This window comes from Cynocephalus volans, chromosome 15 (assembly GCF_027409185.1).
Source record: "Cynocephalus volans isolate mCynVol1 chromosome 15, mCynVol1.pri, whole genome shotgun sequence".
Lineage (NCBI taxonomy): Eukaryota > Metazoa > Chordata > Mammalia > Dermoptera > Cynocephalidae > Cynocephalus > Cynocephalus volans.
Window position 1 is genome coordinate 36,537,698 of NC_084474.1, and position 24,012 is coordinate 36,561,709.

Genomic DNA, 24,012 nt, shown 5'->3' on the forward strand with positions numbered 1-24,012 from the left:
GCTGCATGTTGGAATCACCTTACAGGCTGTGATGCTTGGCTCTCTCTCCTAGGGATTCCAATTTAATTGGTATGCATTGTGGTCTGGATGTTGGAATTTTTTAAAGTTCTACAGGTGATTCTACTATGAGTCAAGATGAGATCCTCTGATATAGTGGAAAGAGCCCCAATTGAGTCAGACATAATGGATTTGAAAATCAGCCCTGCCACTTACCCACTGTGAGACCATGATCAAATTAAAAATTAAGTTAAACTCTTGTCCTCAGTTTTCTCATTTTTAAAATAATGGTGCTTATTTTATAGGATTATTATGAAAATTAAATGACAAGCATAAAGCCACAAACATTATCATGGTCATCTCAATTCCCCATAAGGTTGGGGAAGACTATTGACGTTATTTATATTGGTTTTCCAGTGCTGTGTACTTTATACCAAGTGCTAGATAGATAATCCAACCCCAGCCTGACTTTTTTGTTTGAATAAATACTATTTTCTTAAGCAACCTATACCAGTATAGGATGACTGATTATTAGGAAGTCATTTTATATTGAGCCAAAATTTGCTGCTTCATAACTTCCTAATTCTCCCATTTTGAGCAGTATAATCTGAACCCAACCTAATCCTTCTAATCTACTTGATAACCCTTCAAATGTTAGACATTTAAAAAATTCCCCTGGAGTCATGTTTTTCTAGGCTATGTGCTGTTCCTCCCACCTTGTGAATACACAGAATTGACTCAACTCTCCTGGCAAGTTCTGACCAATATAGTACACAGTGGGCCTGTGTTTATGAAGGTTAAGGCCTTTCCCAAGGTCATTCAGCTAGTAAAAGTAGAGAGAGTCAGATTTCATATTTAGGACTGTCTCACGTTAAAACCTTGTGATTAACCACTAAACTAGTAGATCCCTGTCTTTTTAGAAATTAGTCTCTTTTAACTATTAAACATTTTTACGAACCCCTACTTCATTGGTTATGCTTTAATTCCTTATTGAGAACAGTAGAAAAATGTTTAGTGAAATAAATGCTTTTAAATGAATTTAAAATTCTGTAACAAACATCTGAAAAGTCATAGTGAGTTATTCAGTCTACAAACAATGCTTGGCATATTTGGATTGATGAATCCCTTCCTTGTAGGAACTGCCTTCCCAAGGGTCTTAAGCCCACAGTTTGTAAACCACAGCTCTGATAATGTTGTCTTCTTGTTATGTAATGTTGAAGCTGGTATTTGGGTGCCTCATAAAGATTAAAATAAGAAGGTATACCTATAGCTCTGAGGGGTTTAATTCAGGTGGTAGTTTTTAAATTAAATTAAATTAAATTAAATTTTTTTGTGGCTGGCCAGCATGGGGGTCCGAATCTGTGACCTTAGTGTTTAAGGGCTGCGCTCTAACCTACTGAGCTGACAACCCGGGTGGTATTTTTTTTACTCTTGAAGAGGCTGTCATATCTGTTATTTTGAGTCACTTTCTGGTATCAGAAAGTAATTGAAGTAGAACTCAGGAAGGTTAGAAACTTCTGATTTTCTGGGGTTGTGGAATAATTAAATCTGTTGGCAAAAGCTAAAATCTGGATAATAGGAAAAAAGTTGTCATTAATAAATTGCTCTAATGATGTAAAATGTTCAAATCCTTGTCTTGCTGATTTGCAGCCAGAAGACATTAAGTTTTAGCCAAATAAAGTAGATAAAAATCTAAGAATAGAAATTAAATTGTGGAAATAGAAACAATTGCCTAAATTTGTTTTACAAAGTATATCCACATCAATTGTCCCATTTAATCAGAACAAGTCAGGTGTTATTTCCATTTTTTGATCTCTTGATGCTGTGAGCTAATATGAAAGGAACAAGATTTTCTGAGTCTAGATTTTTATATTTGTGCCAGTCATACTAACCAGCTCCACCTATTGTAAATAATTTTATTCTCTGTGTTTGTTGCATACATACCAACCTCATTTTGAACAGATTCTGAAATGACAAAAGAAACAAATTAGCAAAGAGGTTTAAGAGTACTAGTCATGGGTATAAATATGATAGCTCTAATTAATCTTTTAATTGGCTCTAAGATACTAAGCAGCCTTTTTCAAAAGGAAGAAACATACCTTCTTTAGTATGACAAACTTTTTCTCATACTGACTTCTAAAAACAATTTCTCCAATGGTTGTTTTATATGATGGACAGTTTCAAGTGTTTTCTAGTAAATGCAGCAGTAAATTATTATGTCATTGTTTTTTATCTTTGATGCATTTTATGTTATAGTTCCATGTAGATGATTGATTTTTTTTTTTTCCCTAATGCTATACAGGTATTCAGTTGTAAGGTGAATTTTACTTTATCAAAACATAATTTGAGAGATCTTTTAAACAACCTGAAAGTTCCTTTCACCTAAACTTCTGGTGGGAAAATAGTTTTACAGCAATTGTAAATTTGTAGTAATCCTTACAAGCAAAGTTGAAATCAGGTTTAAGCTTGTATAATTTAGTATTTAGAAAAGTTTCAGGGGCCGGCCTGTGGCTCACTCGGGAGAGTGCGGTGCTGATAACACCAAGGCCACGGGTTCGGATCCCATATAGGGATGGCCGGTTTGCTCACTGTGTGAGTGTGGTGCTGACACCACCAAGTCAAGGGTTAAGATCCCCTTACCGGTCATCTTTTAAAAAAAAAAAAAGAAAGAAAAGTTTCAGGAAGAGAGTATTCAAACTAGATAGCTAATGAGGCCTGTATTTGAAGTAATGAATTATTCTAATTATAGCAAACTCTTTAATTAGAGTTATCTACTAACTAGCATTTCTGCCCTTCAGTGTTTTGATGATAATTGATGTTTGTTATTTCAGGCACTGCAAAATCCTGAAATGCTTTCTAAATGATCAAATTTTTAAAATTAACTGGCCAGCCACCAAAAAAAAAAAAAAAAAAATTATATATATATATATATATATATATATATTTACACACACACACATATATATGCATATATGTGTGTGTATGTGTCAGTATAAACATTTTTTTTTTTAAAGATGACTGGTAAGGGGGTCTTAACCCTTGACTTGGTGTTGTTAGCATCATGCTCTCCCAAGTGAGCTAACCAGCCATCCCTGTATAGGAATCTAACTCGTGGCCTTGGTGTTATCAGGCACCACACTCTCCCAAGTGAGCCACTGGCCGGCCCTAAAAAAAAAAATTACTGATTTGAAAGTAGGCCATGTGATTTGAGACCTCCTACCGTCTTGACTGTGCCAAATAAATTTAGCAGATGAACTATTTAAAATATGTTTTAAAACCATGGAACTTAACTTTGGAAAACGAGACTTGGACTTTAGACTTATTTCTGCCACTTAACTAGTCTTGAGTATATTCCAAATAACCTCTCTAATGAGAAAGAAGTAAAACTTTTACCTCATAATTCTGAAATCTTAAAAGCTCTAAAAACCCAAAGCCTTTTTTTAGTCATTTGGCAACAGAACCAGCTATTTATATTTTTTTACTCATTTCCTTAAATATGAATATTCATGTTTTATTGCAGAAATATCAATGTTTTGATTATAGGTTGCTATCTTAGACTCCACTGGGGTATTATAGTTATCACTTTCCTAAAATCTGAAAAACTCTACATTCTACATCTTACTAGATTTATGGATCTGGATTAGTTTTCTTTTTCTTGGGGGATTCCAGATGTTCTGTTAAGCCTTTCATGCATCATTTCGGTGTGGAATATGTTATGAAAGGATAAGCTACAAGTCAAAATATTAAATCATTTTTCATTAGAAACTTATAATTGGAGTTTGAAGCCCTGATGCCCATTTTAAAAAAGAAATGTCCAATAGTTAATGGGCTATAAAATGTACTAATCCATAAGAATCTTCGGTTTTTGATCTTAAAAAGGTGATAGGAGGTACTAGAAATAGGTTGCCATCTTCTTCTCCATTCTTTATTTTTGCTCTGTTTCATGTTGCTTTCCTCCCCAGTCTGCCGTATTTGACCTAGAAGATGTCTGCACTGGTGATTATTACCTGTTAATTAGGAACCCTAAGGAATAGAGGATGTGTGGACAGAGTAAAGCTGGGAGCTGAAAAAGCCTTATGTGGATTAGGTATAAAAGCATTTTTGTGACTTCTGCCTGCTCAGGGTTTATTAAGTTATCTAAACCCTATTTGTCAGTGAGTTTTTTTATAAAATTGAATTTTTGGCTCCTGACATAGCCTTAGTTGGGTGACCAGATAGTTTTAAATTTTCATTCAAAGCTTTACTCTTTGGAAAAGTTACAATCAAATATTACTTTCCTGGAACTTCAAAATAGCTTTCCACATCATAATATAAGAGGGTATTTGGAAATGAAATTTTTATTTAAATCCCAAGAAACTAAGCATTAGGCCAGGCAATGTCAAGATTGAGGAGTTCTCATCTGGAATTTATTCACAATAGTGAGGTAGAAATATATCTAGTGCAATGTGCTTAATGTTAAAATTATTTAAGAAGTATGGCAGGGGGATAGAGTGGGAGTCTCCTAACTGCTCAGAAGAGTTGGAGAAAGCTTCATAGAGAAGACAGTAAGAATTGGATCTTGTATCATGTAAGAGTTTGCCAGGAGAGGAAGGAGGGCATTCACTGACTGCAAGGTGGCAAGAAATTGGAATAAGTGGGTAGTGAAAGAATAGAAAAGGGGGTACAGGAGGGAAATGAGGTTGAGAGATGACGATAGGTTAGGGTTGGATTGTAACCACCTTTGTATGCTATGGTAATTGTGAAATTTGTTTTTACAGACTGGGGCAATTAAAGGTATTTTGTTTTTGTTTTTGTTTGGTGGCTGGCCGGTAAGGGAATTCAAACCCTTAACTTTGGTGTTACCAGCACTACACTCTCCCGAGTGAGCTAACCAGCCAGCCCTGACATTTTTAAACTAGAGATTTGATCTGTTTATGTATTTGCATTTAAGACTAGAAAATTTGGAGAGCAATTGTTCATGGATTGGAGTGGGGAGTGAACTAGGGAGATGTGATAGGGACTGTTTGTGGCAAAAAGAAGAGCCTTTGTGTGAAGAAGAAACAGCCTAGTCTAAGTTAGATGGGTTTGGGAGTAAATGAAAAATAACTATCATTGAGTTTCTAGGCTGCTGTAGGAGTTGTTAAGGGTGCTTTATATAATAATACATTTGCAACTGAGTTTACTTTCCACTGAAAAGGAAAAACTGAATGAAGAGAAAGAAAGGTATCCCTGTTTGGAAAAAAACAAAAGACTTGGTTTTGAAACCATCTTTAGAGAATAGAAACTTGATTCTGGTGTATATTTATATGAAAATGAAAGTTGAATAAATCTTACTGAATGAGTCTTTAAGGCTTTTTTTTTACAACAGAGTTTAGCTATTTCTAAAACTTCCATTTCTGTTATCTTCTCTCATATCTCATTCTTTTCAAGAGTATTTGTGTTCTAAAAATCTGGATTAGTCTGCACCTTCCTCATGCTTGAAATATTGAGTGAGACCAGAGCAAATTGTTTGGGAGACAGTTTTCTCAGCCCAGTTTTGTTTAGTACTCACGGAAAGGTGCTGCACTACTCACTTCCCAGATAATTTGGAAAGGTTGCTAGCCCACTGTGGTCCAAGGTACACCTGCTTACTACAGGCACCAAGATTATTCTCACTTAATGATGATGCCTTGTTTTGTATTGCACTTTATAACTTACTCAGTATTGTCATTTATCATTTTTTCTCATATCACTTTTCATATATCACTTCTCATTGCACCTGTGAAGTGAATATTACTGCTACTTTCCATATGAAGGAAAAAGTTACATAAACATTTTCTTGGTAGAGACAGATTTTATACTGGTCTTAATCCCATCTCATTATCTTTCCATTGCTTGTTAATCATATTTTTTGAACCCATGAATAAGGTATTATTTTTTAAAACTGCAATACATGGTTAATAAGAGAGATATAAAAATGTGAATTCTAAGGAGAAAAGGTTGCTTTAAGATAATAGGCAAAAAAATGTAAAACTGTAAAGAATGATGGTAGCTAATACTTTGGTACCCTTAAGATTTTAGACATGGTTTTATTAATTAAGTAAAGGGAATGTAATAAAATGAATGTTGCTTTAGCATAGAGTGGAGTTAAGATTTATTTTTATTTAGCAAAAAAAAGTATATCAAGTATCACTAGCAAGTAAGTTGAACATACCTCTCTGCACTCTCATTCCTGGCACTGCAAATTATAGGGTTTTTATTTATTTATTTATTTTGCCCTGGTCGATACTGGGATTGAGCCCTGATCCTTGGTGTTATCAGCACCACACTCTAACAAACTGAGCTAAATGGCTAGCAAATTATACAGTTTTTTGATTGCCTGCTATGTGCCAGGCCCTGAGGCTTGGTGCTTGTAATAAATTACAGGAGGCAGTGTAATACAGTTAGTAAATAGTGCAGAGCTTTGCCACTAGCTTGTTATTTAGCCTTGCTCAGGCTTAGTTTCCTCATTGATAAAGTTGTAGATAAGAACATTACTATTACATAGATATGTAGTGAAATTTAAATAAGATAATATATGAAAGGAGTTGCTGCTGAAGGCATAAAATCTGTTTTTGTTTTGTTTTGAAGGGGCTGCTATTTGTTCACTGGGAAAAGACACTTGTAAAAATAGGAAATTATATGTGGCTTATCTTTTAGCTCTAGTCATTTGAATATTACATACTACACATGTACCTGCTACCAATCAGGAAAATACCTGTCATCTTGTGAAACTGTTTTAATAAGTCTTTACAAGCTCTTTAGCTGTTTTGCGAAGAAATCCTAGCCCTTTTTTGTTAAGTTTAAATGAAGCAAAAGATTTCCATAGGAAGATCTTGAATATCACAAGAACAAGTATATTAGAGTTTATTTTGTAATCCTATAATTTTAGAGAAAAAGATGATCAAGAATTACTGTCATGCTTGCTAATGAAGCAAAATCCATTCCAGTGTCAAGTGAATGGTTGGTTGCCTGGCTTCTAGCCCACTCACATCAACAAAGTGAATAATGAATTGCTAGGTTGTTTGGGTGGGTTTGAGTACAGCAGTGATACGATATATTGGTTCCTAAGTTAAGCACAGTATTGATGAAAGCTTATTGTCAGCCTAGAAGAGGTCACATATTTTGAGATTTGTTTTTGATAGGTATGATTTAGTATCTGTTGCAAGGGTATGATTTTATTTTTGAAGGGAAATATATTTAGTAAGCTTTTGCTTGAGTACTTCTGTACTTAGTGTCTATGTAGGATTAAAGACCGCAAATTAAATTCTAACACTTTAGGGGGTAGTGTAGGAGATAGGAAATACCACTTTTAAGAACTAGCTGGGAAAAGTGTTCGGCAAATCACTATAGAATGATACACCTATAGAAACATCCTGTATTTCCAAACCCACTTGGCAGAATTGTAGTAAGAAATGTCCTCTGAAGAGACTGCAGTTTGTGATAATGACTTTAAAAAAAAAAAATTGAGAAATCTTGTTTAATTGGATAATTTGCAGTTTTTTTGATTATTGAAATAATATATATATATTTTTTTTTAGTAATGACCAGTAAGGGGATCTTAACCCTTAACCCTTGACTTGGTGTTGTCAGCACCATGCCCTCCTAACTGGCCATCCCTATATAGGGATCTGAACCTGTGGCCTTGGTGTTAAAAGCACCACACTCTCCCAAGTGAGCGACGGGCCGGCCCCAAAATATTTTAACTTTTCATAGGAAAACAAAGCCACTTAATTTCAGTTAAATATTTTCAGTATATAGGTATGTTTCAGTGTAATTGTAGACAAAAAAAAAAAAAAAAATAGAAATTATTCTTCAGATACCATTAAGTAAAACTAAAGTTTATTTAGTAACACGGGCTGCAAAGAGCAGCATATTCAAGCTGTCATTTAACAGTATTTTTAAAAGCCTTTTATTTGCCATGCATTATGATAAATACTGGGAAAACAAACCTAAACAGTTCTCTTGCTCTCAGGGTACATGGAAAGCAGTCTATTTACTCTTCCTGCATTCCACATAAACTACTTGCTCATTCTTCTGACTTCCATCCCATTTACTCTAGGTAGTAACCTCACATTCTTTTTTTTTTTTTTTTTTTTAAAGATGACCGGTAAGGGGATCTTAACCCTTGACTTGGTGTTGTCAGCACCACGCTCACCCAGTGAGCTAACCGGCCATCCCTATATAGGATCCGAACCGTGGCCCTGGTGTTATCAGCACCGCACTCTCCCGAGTGAGCCACAGGCCGGCCCAGTAACCTCACATTCTACCATTCTACCTTACAGTGAAAATAGAAGCCAACAACCTGGAATGTCCTTAAGTTCCTGGCTTCAAACCTCTTTATATATATACACACTAATTGTCTCTGCTGTCCCTCTTAAATAGCTAAACCTGTGCTTCTAGATCCCAGACTTCCTAGAAATCTTATACAATTCGTAACTCCTTCTTTTTGCTGGTATGTCTTCAGTATCTTTAACTTCTCCCTTTCTCAGTGACTCCTTCCTGTTAGCAAAGAAATAGTTTGTTACTTTTACCTCCTAAAAAGAAAAAAAAAAAAAAAAAACACCTATTTCTTACTCTTTCTTCCCTTTTATAACCAAATTTATCAAAAAGATTGTCCATATTTTCTCTAAGTGGTTATCTTCTATTCACAACACAGGCCACTCTTATTCTTTCTACTTGCCCCAATAACCCACCAGTATCACTCTCACTAAGATTAACAGTGACTTCCTAGGTGCTTATCGAATGAAATGAAAGTAATGTACATTTTCAGTCCTTATCTTTAATTCTAGGCAGCTTTGACAATGGACCACTTTTTCCTTGAAAGTCTTTTATCATTTTTCTAGCTCATTAAATGCTAGGATTCTTCAATATACTTGGTCAGACTTTTTCTTACTGTCATACCTGTTCAGTCCCATAGTTTTATTTACCATCTATATTCTGACAACTGAAAAACACCAGACCTGTAGCCTTTGGTACTAAATTTCTTCACTTGAAAGCTTAAATGAAAAACAACCAGATGAACTTTTTGTTGTTGTTGTTAAAAAGATGACCAGTAAGGGGATCTTAACCCTCGACCTGGTGTTGTCAGTACCACGCTCTCCCAAGTGAGCCAACCAGCCATCCCTATATACGGATCCAAACGCGTGGCTCTGGTGTTGTCAGCACCACACTCTCTCAAGTGAGCCACGGGCCAGCCCACATTACTAAACTTTCTATCCCCTCATGCCTGGTCCCCCTCTAGGGTTTCCTAGCTGCCATTAGTATAGGCTAGAAACTTCCCTCTATACCTTAACCCCCTCCCCCCAGTATTCAGCCTGCCAAGCCCTGTCAGTTCTATACTCACAAACTTTCTCAAATTCATCTACTTTTCTTTCTTTGCTACTGCCATTAGCCAAGTCAAGGCCACCCTCACCCCTCACTTGGACTGCTAAAATAGCTTCCTAACTGTTCTCCCTATATCTTCTCTTGTCTTCCTTTAATTCATTCATACAACAGCAAGGAGTAATTTTTTAAGACAAATGAGATAATTCCCTACTTAAAGTCCTTCTATCCTTTTTAAAGTTAAAGGCCAGAATCCTTATCATGGCCAACAAGGCTCAGTATGACTTACTATGTGTACTTGACCATCATTTTTTACTATTATTTCTCCCGGTCATTATGCAATTGTACAGTCTTACTGGTCTCAGTATTTCGGATTTATTTAGTGATTTTTGAGTTTTATAACTGTACACTAGAAACATTGCTGTGTAGTATTTTATTTTATTTTATTTATTTATTTTTTATTTTTTGTCTTTTTTTTTTTGTGACCGGTAAGGGTATCGCAACCCTTGGCTTGGTGTCGCCCGCACCGTCCTCAGCCAGTGAGCGCACCGGCCATCCCTATATAGGATCCGAACCCGCGGCGGGAGTGCCGCTGCGCACCCAAGCGCCGCACTCTTCCGAGTGCGCCACGGGGCCGGCCCAGTATTTTATATACCACACTTTAATTTGCTCACTAGAAATATTTTTGAATGAGCACCTGCTTATTTACACAGGGTTTTTTGTTTTTTAATCTCGGTAGCCAGATTAAAAGATGCCAATACCAAAGGTAAGCATTGAATGGGAGAGAGAGGGGAAATTGATAAGGGGCATTTTTAAAATGTCTTCAGAGACTTAAGTCATTTGAGAGAGTGTAGAGGAGGGTTTGGGATAATAGCAGAGGAAGGATGCTGAAGTCATAAGCAGGAACCTAAATATTAGGACCTTCTAGACTAAAGAGTTTGAAGTTTATCCAAAAAGCTGTGGTAAACCATTGAAAAGTTTAAACAAAGATTTATGTTTTAGGAAGATCACTCTGGCAGTGTTGTGAGAGTTGAATAAAGACACGAACGCTGTAGTTTGGAAGCAAGGAGACCAGGAACCCATTTTGCTAGTTCACTAATCCAGGAGTACAGTGATGAGTGCCTAAATTAAGTCAGTGGGATGGAATAGTCTTGTAAGCAGAAATATTCATCTGTTAGCTTGCCCTTTTCTTTTATGCTTTTTACATCCTTTCCATATTTCAAGATTAGTTCTTTTTTTTTTTTATTTAAAGATGACTGGTAAGGGGATCTTAACCCTTGACTTGGTGTTGTCAGCACCACCTCACCCAGTGAACTAACCAGCCATCCCTATATAGGATCCGAACCCGTGGCCTCTGCATGTGCCGCACTCTCCCGAGTGAGCCATGGGGTCGGCCCAAGATTAGTTCTTATGAATTATCTTTTTTCAGAAGTTTTCCCTTACATTTCTAGCTTTAATTGTTTTTTTCCACCTCTGACCAATACAGAAACAAGAATCTTTTCTTATACATCTGGTACTTAGTGCTAGCAGTAGTAGGTATCATTTGGGTGTCAGGCACCATAATCCTAACACTTGGCTTGCATTATTTAATTACATTCATACATCAAATCTATGGTATAAGTGGATGTAAATGAGTAAACTGAGGCACATGGTCACATAACCAGTAATGACTAGGATTAGCACCTAATTCAGTCTGGCTCTAAAGCCCATTTTTGTGGCTGAAGACCATGTCTTATGCTTCTGTATTTTGTAACGTTGAGCACATAGTAGATATTTATTATTTACCAGATAATCCTTTATATTTAGTCTACATAAAAAACAATTCCAAGAAGAGAATGATGTTTTGGGTGGTGGCTATGGAATGGTTTGTAAATAAATTATTCTTCATCTCCTTTTCAGATTTGGAGGGTGCTCTACTCTCAGGGCCAGATGGTGAGAGAAATGTGAATGCAAATTTACTGGCTGAAGCTGGCTCCAGTCAAGATGGAGGTGATGCTGGTAGGTGGCAGAAAGATTTTAACAGGAGTACATTTTGAGGATTTGAAGATTGGGAAGTGCTTGTGAACATGTTTACTGGGGCCTACTGCAGTTTCTTTCCTTTAGGGGAGAGTATATGTAAATAAGTCAATCCGTGTTATGATGACTTTGGAAACTTGTTAAATACAAATTGATAAATGTTTCTGGTTTTGTTTGGGGAGTCACTTAAAGTTTTAAAAACTCTTCAATATCAAAGGTAATTAAGTTAATAGAGCTATGGCTTTCTGCTGGTATATAGGTGGAATGGGAATGGTAATTATCAGAATCGTTGACTAATGTATTTTAATTAGCTTTGATGCAAAATAATAGTATGGTTGTTGAAGGCTATAGAAAATGTTGATTAATTCTGAATAGTGATATTTATATCAGCTATACTTTAGGGAACGCTTGCTGCATATGAAGACCAAGAATCCATAAGTATGTTATGAGTAAAATAGAATAAAAGGGAGAAATGTTTCTTTGTAGAAGAATGCCAGGCTAATGAGTGATAAAATTGGAAAAAATACCTATCTTACAACCCCCACAGGAAATAATTCATCGGTGGATGTTAAGCTACTGTTAATGGGCTTGTTTCACTGTGATTGGGTGCAAGGTTGTTGGGTAATAACATTCACATGGTCCCAAAGTGTCATACTACAGATTACTTCAAAATTAAGATATTTTTACGATAAAGAGGAACATTACCATAACCAAGTGATTAAATTTAGTATCATTAATAATAGAACAAACTGAAAGTGTCAGCTGATGTGATGCAGTAGCTGGCACACATTACTTATATAGTATTCTTGCCAAAATGTTCAACCTGAATCTAATCATGAAGGAAAAGTCAGAGAGATCTATGTAAATTCAGCTACATGAGAGGTGGTCCAAACTCCAAAGTACTAATGTTATGAAAGACAAGCAGGGTAACCACTAGATTAAAGGAGAGCAAGGAGACAAACTAAATGCAGTATGTATATCGATCAAATCATGGATCCAAAAAAATAAAGGGGGCACTTGGAACAGTTGGAACTTTGAATATGTAGTATGTGTTAAGCAATATTATTCAATTCTAAATTTCTTAGGTCTGCTGAGGTAATGGAGAATGTTCTAAAAAGACACATGCTGTATTTAGTCTTGAAATGATGAATGTGTGGGTTTTCGATAGTGAATAAAAAGTATATATGTGTATACATAAAACGTGGCAAAACATCTGTTAAAAATAGATAAAGGTATATGGATGTTCATCGACTCAACTTCTGTAGTTTCAGAATTCTTTTCAAAGTTTTTGGGGGAGGGAGACAACTAGGAGTACTCCTTACAAAAGAGCAGTCAGGGGCTTCTGAGTGTATATGCATTGACAAGAATTAAGCCACAGTTCTGAAGAAACTATCTTAAGTTGGTTTCTCCTGCCTGTTGAAAAGAATTTCCAAAAAAGTTTTTAAATTAGCAGTTTGCAGGTCAGATATGTGGAGTTTTGAAGATTTTTTTTTTTTTTTTCTTGAGCAGAAAATCACTAATAGTGCAAGAGTATTTTATTGCACTTACTTTCTTGGTCTAGAGATCTGGTCCAAGAATGGGTTTGATGGGGCTATGTGGATTCATATATAAAATGAATTTGTGCACATAAACATTTCCAGTGGAGAATGACCCATATTATTTATTTCATTCTCAAAAGAGTAAACCTTTGATTCAGAATCATTTGCCTTAAAAGGGACATTTTGATCCTTTAGTATTTTTGCAGCTGAGATCAGCATTTATCTTAGGACTTGGATGTCAAAAACATTGCTTTTTCTTTAGTTTTTTTTTTTTTTTTTTTTAAAGATGACGGGTAAGGGGATCTCAACCCTTGGCTTGGTGTTGTCAACACCACGCTCAGCTAGTGAGCCAACCGGCCATCCCTATATAGGATCCGAACCCGTGGCCTTGGTGTTATCAGCACCACACTCTCCCGAGTGAGCCATGGGCCGGCCCTCTTTAGTTTGCCATTATGGAATAATGCGCCCAGAAGGATTTTTGAACAGTAAACTCAGTTTTCAAGTAGATCCTTACGTGTATTGAATTACAACGACAGTACCTTTGTTCAGGCCACTCTTATAATTCCTACAAATAATCTCTATTATAAGAATTAGGATAAAAGAAATTTGGGGCTAGGCTTTCTTAATTTGAATTATTATTTTCTATTTCAGATAGGGTGTCTCTTGTTATCGTGGATGCTCTTTATCGTATCTTTATCGTAAGCTTTATAGGCAAAAATGGAATTTCAAGTATAAAAAAAATAATTCTGAAATTATGAAATCAGTTCATAAATTGTTTTAGGGTTATTATTCTATCCCTTTATTCTTATATGTAGTGAATAATTAATGGAAGATATTAATACATCTAACATGACTTCTCATGTTAGTCCCAGTGTTTTGAGCAAGTCAAGTATCAGGTACATGTTAACATTTTCTAGATACACTGGACACTGGAAATAAAAAGGTAACTGGCTAGCTTCAAAGAAAAAAAGAAAAGAAAATAGAAACGTTAAGACAGGCACAGTCCTTGCTCTTTTGGAGCTTAACTTTGTTTTATACCAATTTTGACAAGAAATATGAATCATGATGCTCAAATTTTATTTAGAAATGTCAAACTAATGATGGATACATTCACCTCCACATGCTACCACCCCTATCCCAGTCTCCATCTCACACACATAGAAACGTTGTCTCACTTCAGGATTCTGAAAAGTTTCCCCCAAACAGTATACATGATAAATTCTATATGATTATGGGTTCAGAGGGCTTTTGTAACATCAAAAAATGGGTGAAGATATTCCAAGCACTAAACAATTTACATTAATAGTAATGAAATGCAGTTTTAAAATACTTTTTACTTGGGTATTGATATTTTTACTGACGAGGAAATCTTGCGTTCATCATCTTAATTTTTAAGAGGGGCAGTGTGTCTGGTACATAGATATGGAAAAATGAATTCTAAGGAAATCTGTTTTGGAAAGCATTCTTTTATTAAAACCATGGTGTCACTGGGAGGCGAATTTATTATTGCTGCATAAGTGAGCTATGCATATATTCTGGAAAGGAATGCTCCCAGGCGGGTAAATGCATAAGTGCCTTGAAGTGTGAGAGACCGCTTACCGTGGAGGAACAGTACAGAGGCCAGTGTGGTTGGAATGGAGTGACCAAGGGGGTGGTTGGAAGCAAGTGCTCCATCAGGTAAGGCTTTGTGGGATATTGAAAGTCTTTGGCTTTTACTGTGAGTGAGGTGAGTAGCCCTTTTTTATAGCCTTTTGAGCAGAGTGGTGACATGATCTGAGCTAGCATTTTAAAAGAATCTCTAAGATTGTTACTCTGAGAACAGACTCTAGAGAGGCAGCAGTGGGAGCAGGGAGACAAGTTTGGTAGCTGCTGAAAACAGTCCAGAGATAATGGAGTTGTTTGTTGATTGGATCAGGGTGGCAGTAGCTGTGGAGGATTCTGGGTATATTCTGTTACCTGAAAGATTCCTGTGTCCAAGGGATTATGTACAAATTTAAGATGGAATTAAATCCAGAGGAGATAATTCCTGCCCTTGCTAATCTGAAGCTCCTCAGGTGCATCCATTATTCTATTTTGATTATCTTCTGAATTTTCTTTAAGGATGGAGTTAGAAGTTTCAATGGACTGCAAGGGAGCATTCATTTACCTTGCCCCCGGGTGTCTGAAGCAACAAGGATATAGTAATAGAAGAATCTTAAAACAAGATTATGTGATTATCTTGGGTGCAGTAAGGAGACTATCCCATTTGACAGAATAGCACCTTTTAAGAGAGTTCTGTTTTGAATATGTTTGAAACCCAACATTTAAAAGAGTAGCTTCTTGTGGCCCCACACAATTAAATAATATTCATAGATTTTTTTTATTGAACTGTTTCCTGTGGTTGATAGTTTATATTTTAAACTTGAGTTTATTAAATTGTGATAATGAAGTGGAAGACGACATCTTAATTTTAGACTGAAATGTAGAGTTTTTATTAAGATGTTCTAGGATAATGCTTATAAATTTATTGTCTGTTTTCTGACTGTAATGAGACCTTTATTACCATCATTACTTCAAAATCACTTTTTAATTGTATTAGGTACTTCACATGATTTCAAGTATGGTTTGATGCCTGGCCCTTCAAGTGATTTCAAGTATGGATTGATACCAGGTACTTCAAATGATTTCAAGTATGGATTGATACCAGGTGCTTCAAATGATTTCAAGTATGGATTATTGCCAGAATCTTGGCCAAAACAAGATACCTGGGAAAATGGCAAGTATTAGTCAACTAAACAAATACAAAACTATTAAACAATTTATAACAGTTAAAAGCTTCCATATTCTGGGTTAAAAAAAATCAACTAGTTAGTAGCCCTGTATCAGTTGTTCTTGGGATTTGGATAGAAGCTTTGATAACAAGTTTTCTGTTTAATGTATTATAAGTGCTTTTTTTTTTTTTTTTTTAAAATTCTCAAAGGTGAATCATCTCTAATCATGAACAAGTTAAAATGCCCTCATTGTAGCTATGTAGCCAAATACAGACGAACACTAAAAAGGCACTTGCTCATTCATACGGGAGTGAGATCGTTTAGCTGTGATATTTGTGGAAAGCTGTTTACTCGAAGAGAACATGTAAAAAGACATTCCCTGGTAAGTAACTTTAAATAGAGCTGATCTTTGGGATAAGCTATATTTATGTCAGCAAAGTTTAAGGCATTTAACTGTTACTTGCAGATTTAAGGAAGGTTGATTTTTAAATAAATTGTTTTAAACAAACAGCATAATTTATGAACTGATACTGAACTTCATAAAGAAAAACTGGTATCTTCATTCATTATTAAATAGTTTGGTTTGAGTGATTCAAATGCATTCTATTATCTATTCTGTCTATCCTTATATTGGATTTTTCCCCCTTCAATTAGGTGCATAAAAAGGATAAAAAATACAAATGTATGGTGTGTAAGAAGATCTTCATGTTAGCAGCCAGTGTTGGAATAAGACATGGATCTCGACGCTATGGTGTTTGTGTAGACTGTGCAGATAAATCACAACCAGGAGGGCAAGAAGGTGTAGATCAGGGACAGGATACAGAATTCCCTCGGGATGAAGAATATGAGGAGAATGAAGTAGGAGAAGCTGATGAAGAGCTGGTTGATGATGGAGAAGATCAGAATGATCCGTCTCGATGGGATGAATCAGGAGATGTTTGTATGTCTCTAGATGATTAACTGACCTACTATATTCCTCAAGGATGCTGCATTTGGACATAACATGAATCGACGATTTGGATTGTTGAACTTGAAGGCTTGCAAAATATGGTACATGCTGGATGGTAGTTATGTTGCTGTGAAAACTGTAGGGTCAAAGCCTTATAGCAAAAAAAATTTTTTTTTTAATATTTGCACAGGACTGTACAGCAAACAACCATGTGGTTGGATTACATGGAGTCCCCACATTCAGTCAGTTATCAAAGTAAAATATTTTTTATTTATAGAATATACAGTAACTATTTGGGTCCTATGAAAATATAGCACCTGTCCTTGCAGAGCTTACATTCATGTGCCACTTTAACATGAATGAAGAAAATCCATTTGTGGAAGTACAGTGACAGTTGACCCAATTACTCTGTCCATCAACCACTCAGGCTAGTTTGTACTAGTAGAGTTTTGTTTCTATTTTTATTTTTATTAATTTTATTTTTTTTTTAATACAGATTTTCAGTGAGGGGCTTTTTCAGCCCCATTGGTTCTATTTTCTTGTATTTTCCATTTTAATTTGCTTCATAACTTAAACCAAGTCTCTTCTAGTCTTAGGTATTATTCCTCAATTTTGTGCTGACGGGCATGTTTATAAGAACTGGAGAGGTAATTTATTGGAATGAACTAACTGACTTCCCCCCCCCCCTTTCCTTTTTGACATGAATTTTACTACTTCGCAAATGAAGAATGATGTTGCGAAGTTGACAAATACCACTAAAATGATTATGATTTAGAAGGTAACTTTCTCCTGCTGCTCTGATCTGATAAATGGTTACTATATGATGTTTTCTGACAAGGTATTCGGTTTTGGGTATCTGTTACTTTGGCACTATTCTTGTTTGCCTCTTTTTATTTTTGCCAGTGTGCTATACCTCAGTCCTATTTGAAAGACAGAAATCTAATCGAAAGAAAAGTCATAGAAACAATAAGTAAAATGATATGTTTTATAATTTATCCTCCATGTCCAGTTTGGTTAGCTTGTTATGCAATATAAGTGAAATATCAGGTTTTTTACTCCTGTGCCCTTCTTATTATTAAAATTAACCAAAACATGCATTTTCTTTTGTTTCATACTTACCGGGATATTGAGTATTTTGAAATTATGATAATTTATTTTTCCATTTCTTAAAGTTGCTACATCTTGAGATAGTCGTTCTAGTAGTCATTGTAATTAAACAATCTGCAAAAATCTTACAAAGTATTGAGGCTTTATTATTTTATTAACTAAATTCTTCAGCGTACAAAGGGTGATATATTAAGTTGAAATTGTCAGACTTATTTAGCCTGGTGACAAATGGATTAGCTGTTTATGGATTCTCAGCAACATTTCACATATTAACATGCATGACATTTATCAGGAGCATATTGTATATTACATAAGATTGAGGGACATCATATTTTCAGCTTTCTTTTAAATATAAATTGAGTATATTTTCCTATTTTATATCAGGTAACTAAATTATGCTAATTGTGTGGAAAATTAGAGTTGCTTTGACAGATATAATCCTTTTGGTGCTCCATCTGATCAAAGTTGAAAAGTTGATATGTTTTTAAGAGACAAGCTTTATCATTGTCTCTGATTTCAGTAGATTAATGGTTTAATGTTAGACAATGATGTTTCTGCTTGGATAAATCAAAGAAAAATTATAGTTACATGGTTAGATGCATCTTTTGTCATCTGAACTTTATTGTAGTTTCTGCATACCTGTAAACCTGACAGATGAATAATTTTGGGTTTTTTTTTTTTTTTTTTAAACTGAAAAGTACATTTTATTCTCAGTGTTGTAGACAAATGAATAAAATGCAATTATGGTGAGGTCCAAAGTAGAAATTAGTTAGGCAAAGATACTATGAATGAAAAAGTATTTTAAACGTAAAATGTTCTGCTTTGTGAATATGTAAGTATAGTATAAAGATTTCTTTCATCCCATTTATCCCCTTCCTTTAAACCATAGTTTACAATTGGTAGATCTGTCTATATATAAATATATATTAAAGAGCAAAGATATATATCTTAAAATCACCTAAATCTGCTTTATTAGACTACAGTTCACTTATTGCATAGAAACTGGACTTGGCTTTACATTTTTAATGTACTTTTACTTTTTCTAAAGATATGAACTTATTCTCTTGAAACTGAATTTTCACTTACTACTTAAATCATTTATGTATATCTGGTAAATTATGACCAAATTTTTGTTAGATTGCGTACAGTAAACTGAAATACACACTTGGTACACTACGGGATTGTTGTGCTTCTGTTTTGGTTTTAGTTGGAAACAAGGTTTGATATAGATGGCTTGTTACTGTTAATTTAAAATATTCTATAATTGTCCATTACCTTTTATGTTGTGTTGTGACAGATTTGGCTATATTTTTAGTCAACTGAAATATGATACTTTAAAATTTTGTTTTTAGGTAATCCAAAGGAAAAATGTTTATACTCTTGAATATATTAGCCTCAGCCTATATAAAAATTTCTTTGAAGTAAACATTTTGCCAGAAACAATTGACAGATTTTTCTACTTGCTGACTGCCTAACTTATTTTGTTTCGTGATCTTGAGGGACTGCCTTTTCCCTTGTAGATCTTTTTTTAAAATAGTTTTAGTATTAAGGTATACTACTGGACATTTCTATTTTTTTAAGTGTATTCTTTTTCTGACTTTTAGTACAATTTCAGGAAGTTGATAGATACTAAGAACTTATGATTGGTCTCAGAGAGGTAACAATGGAATACTCATAATTTTGTTTGTGGAACTCTAGCGAAATTATGTGTTACACATCTGGTGAGGTTTTCTCTTGTAATTTATATTTTAAATGAAAAATATTTTAGAGCTTTTAATTTTAATGATGGAAGAGTATATAAACTGTTTCTTTCATATTCACTTTGTAGTAACAGACCCTCTCACAAATCAAGGTCACATAATTTCTTAGGATTTATAGAGATAGTTACTTTCATATGGTCTCCTTGTCACAGTTCTTGGCCCCCATTTTTCTTAATTACTAGATGTTTTGTTAAAGTTTAGCCCCTTAGTAATTAGGAGCTAAGAAGAAAGGAAACATTATAGGAAGGGGAAACTGAACAGTAACAAGTAGCTTTGAAATCTGGGGAAAATACACTAGCTGGTTTAGGTAAAGCCATCCTGATGGAGAAGAGAGCTGAATGAGATAATTCATGTAAAGTGCTTAGAACACTGGTACATACTAGGTGCATAATACATCTTAGTTGTTTAATAATAGAAGTGAACCAAGAGGAAGAGAAGTAATGAGAACAAGAGGGGGAAAGGAGAGAGAAAATAGAAAATGAAAGGATTAGGACTCGAAAATGTGTATTAATACAATATAGTATAAAAGGCCTGAAATTGACTGGAGTAGTTATAATACAGGGGAAAGTGTGATGGAAAATAGGTTTTTAAAAAATCTTAAATATTGAAACTCCAATAAGCTTTATTTGTATTTTTAGGATTTTCTGAAAATAGCATGAAAGGTTTAGATTCATTTTTCTGAAAAATAATTCCAAAAGCTACCAATTTTTTGAGTGCCCATACTTGCCATTGTGCTGTATATGTTATTTAATCCCCTATAAGGTAGGTGCTATTGTCTCCATTTTATAGATGAGGAAAGGCTCAGAGAAATTCAGAAACTTGCCTAATTTAACACACTTATGTTGGAGCTGGTATTTGACCAGGTCTGATTCTGAAACCCATGCTCTTTCCGAGAAGCTCTTTTGCTGCCTCACTAAACAACTCTTTTGTAGAATTTCAGCTCTTTAAAGAATCTGTATGTAGAAATTTGTATTTTCAGTATAAAACAGCTATGTTAGGAATTTTGAGTATCCTTCTTCCCTCCACCAAATAAATATCCTTCCTTTTTCCTCCTGATAAATTGTTTTGTCACTTTGACTATATGAAGACACACAACCTCAATTTAGCACATGCTATTAATCAGCTGTGGCATTTTCATTTTTAAAAGGATGGTTTTTAGGCTGGCCACTTGGCTCAGGTGGTTAGAGTGTGGTGGTGTAACACTAAGGTCAAGGGTTCAGATCCTCATACCGGCCAGCTGCCAAAATAAGCAAAAGTAAAAAAACAGAAGGATGGTTTTTATCTGAAGAACTAGATACAAACCCAAGTTTTTGTGCCGCTCAGTCACCCGGATCCTTAAACTCAACTATGGTACATAATATACACACTTAGAACTAACAAACAGGTGTTTTCTTAGTCACTTTAGGATTTAAAATGGAAACGTCTACAGGTTTTTTTCCTGCTGTAGCCCTCTTTCAAGTGAAGTTGAACAATTCTAGGCAGTTTAAAATGTGTTAGGGATAAGCACACTTTAGATGTTCTCTAGCCCTGAGTTTTATGACATCGGGTACTTAAATTTGGAGTACACTAGCTATTGAGAGCAAAATATGGGGTTGAGGAGAGGGATGGTTGAGGCCATTATGAAATGGGAGAATCAGCATTTTGAACACTGTAAACGTAAAAGAAAACTTTCTTCTGCCTGCTGTTTGTAAAAGCTCTTTGGGAAGATCTTTTACGAAGACCAATTTTTTAAAAATGTAATTCACCTACCTAATATAAGTGTCCTAAGACATGTATGTAAACTTCCAAAACTTGTTTTGTCTGTGTATTTAGAAAATACACAAGAATCTTTATCAGCCCTAGAAATATAAACTTGTGAGCACTAAACTGCTTCTGGCTTTGTGAATTTTCTTGACTCTGACATTTAATTCACATTTCTTTCCAAGTGTACTAATTTAGACTAATTGGGTATGGGGGACACCTTTTAAACTTTGACTTATGTATGATTAAGATATCTTTGTACTTAAGATTTACAAGTTGAGGGTTTTTTTGTTTATTTGTATGTTTTTATATGAAAGTGCATAAATGACTCAAACTACCTCCAGTAGTCCTTGGAGAGCTGCTTTAATTAATAGATAGTGATTTGTAATCAGTGTATCTGTCATCTTTATTTACTTTTAAGATTCTCTACAGGTTTTAAGAAACATAATTAGTTCCCCTATAATTTACACTTGTGCATAATCTTGGAAATGGGTTAGAAAAACAAAGGTAAATTACTGCTTCATCCACATTTACTAAATATTGGTAGACTTAGGATTACAAGTAAATAATATAAATTTCAAGTGTTTGAAACTTTATTAATATAGAGGAAACATACTTAACTAGTTTTTAAAATTTTCTTAAAGTTAGTAGCAGGACAACAGAAATCATAGAATGGCCAAATATTCAGATTTTACTAAAGAAACCAGAGTTTTAATTTAGTGTGGAGAAGGGCAAAGTAAAAGGGGGATCCACACAGGATATAATGCCTACTATCTTAAAACACGTCAAGAACGGTCATGTGGTAATGATTGGGACCACTTGGCTGAAAATTAAAAATTTAGTTTTAATTATCCAAAGATGAAATGGGCTTCAGAAAAAAGCTGAATCTCCTACAACTGGAGATGTTTTGTATAAAGTGAAAGATTACATTACCTGATAATCATTTGGCTAAGGCAGAGTATAGACCAAGCAATTCTATTTAAAAGGTTTTTTATAAACTGGGACCATCACAGTTACCACCTTTTTGTTTTGCTTCGTCAGCAATAATAATTGATAAAATTATGCATGCATAAATGAGGACATTTTGACACTAACAAGGACATAGTTCAGAAAATTTAGAATTAAGAATTTAGAAATCAAATTTAGCTCTGGAGAAAATTGCTACATGAGCTTTTTTTCTTTTTCACTACAAATTATTGTCACTGATCAGAGTTTGGGAGCTGGTGTAGAAAATTGAATTAAGTCTATGGTTAGATAAGAAAATTAAATGTACTTCAGAACTTAGTCTAGGGCATAACTTTATCTTTCTGAAGTTTGAACAAAAGAAGAAAAACTACAGGAAATCTATTCAGTTAATTAAAGTGGATAAAAAAGGCTTTTTCACTGCATGGTAACTTGCCTGCTATTAATACTACCTTTTCACTGTCAGCCGGATTTATTTTTTCCCAACACTACCAATCTTAAGTTTGGCAATAGGAAAATACTAATAATCTGAGTGTAATTAGGTATGTATTAGAATCTTAGCAAAAGACAGTCTTACTTCTTGGCATGTTTTCCAACAGTTGGTGAGACAATACATAACAGTTTCAAGGTAATTGTAGAATTACTTAGGTTGAAAGGGACTGGAAGAGACTAATAAAAAATGCCTAGAGAGATTAATACAATGTCTTTGCAGTCAATTTTGGAACCCAGAACTGCTGAGCTTCCATTTTTAGTATTCTTTTCCCTGTGTCAAAAACTCATTCAATAAATATTTGAGATTAGGGAAAACTTTGAAATTAGACTACAAAGTGTACTCAAATACAGTGCCTGGCACATAGTCTGTGTTCAAAAGTATTTACTAAGTGAATGACTCATGGCATCAGCAACTTTAAGGATTTTTGCCTGTTAGTATAGTATAGCTATCAGCCAGTTTCATTTAGAGATATTTTGTGTTGCTGCACATACAATATATGTGGTCACACTAAGCCCTTGGGACCTTTTCTCCCAGTACATATTCCCATAGGTAACCATATACAGAAAGATGTAATGATCAAACCCAACAAATAGCAGATAATATTGTAGAGATCTCAATGCAAGTAGACTTTTGTGATTTTGTTTTTTCTAAACCATCTCTGTAAGTCAGAATATTTAGTAAGATTAGTGAGAAATCTTAGCCATTTGCTGCAAAACATTTGTTTTAAAATGACTCTTATAGCCACCACTTACACACTGAATGTTAGACATTTAGATGTATGTGAAAAACTAGAAAGAAAGCCCTACTTGAGTTTCAGCGTAGAGTGCAACAGTGCATCAATAAAGATATTTAAGATCTGATGTCTTAGTTGCCAATGTGATTTTTGTATTTGTGAAGAGACCTGTTTGGTGTTGGCATTTATATTTTCCCATATGAAAAACAAATAATTATTTGAGTGAAAGGTGATGTGGAGCTTAGCACCTCTGACAACCTGTCCCCTATTCTTCAGTCATCCACTTGGATTTTTGTAGAAGCTGGATCCCTAAACTGGGATGGTGGATGTTTACATGAAGACATGGATAATTCTCCAAAGCAGGTTTTGCCAGACATTTTTCAAGTAGTTGTCACCAAATCATTAAAACAATTTTCTCATTTCAAAGAATAGGAAATGTAGGAATTGGATCAGCTCCCAAGAGTACTAGTCCAGGGCCATATTATTTATTGCAAAGGAAATTTGAAAAAAATTATTTTAAGACACCAAAAGTCTAGAATTTTATATATGTAGGCATGATTTTTTTTATATATGTAGGCATGCCTCCTTTTTTGATTTTACTTGATAGGCTTAAACATGTTTTTTATTAAAATCTTAGACTGAAGG

General features: G+C 34.7%; 1 protein-coding gene across 2 annotated transcripts in view; it reads left to right on the forward strand.

Annotated features, from left to right (window-relative positions):
* The window catches only part of ZBTB10 (zinc finger and BTB domain containing 10), a 33,188-nt gene extending 15,503 nt beyond the window's left edge, over positions 1 to 17,685 (forward strand). For both annotated transcript variants that reach the window (XM_063079459.1, XM_063079458.1), the window contains exons 3-6: positions 11,218 to 11,316; positions 15,451 to 15,627; positions 15,832 to 16,004; positions 16,277 to 17,685. In XM_063079459.1, coding sequence (XP_062935529.1) covers positions 11,218 to 11,316; positions 15,451 to 15,627; positions 15,832 to 16,004; positions 16,277 to 16,582 — 755 coding nt within the window. In that variant the 3' untranslated portion in view covers positions 16,583 to 17,685. The remainder of the gene's footprint in view (positions 1 to 11,217; positions 11,317 to 15,450; positions 15,628 to 15,831; positions 16,005 to 16,276) is intronic.
* The last annotated feature ends 6,327 nt before the right edge of the window (positions 17,686 to 24,012 follow it).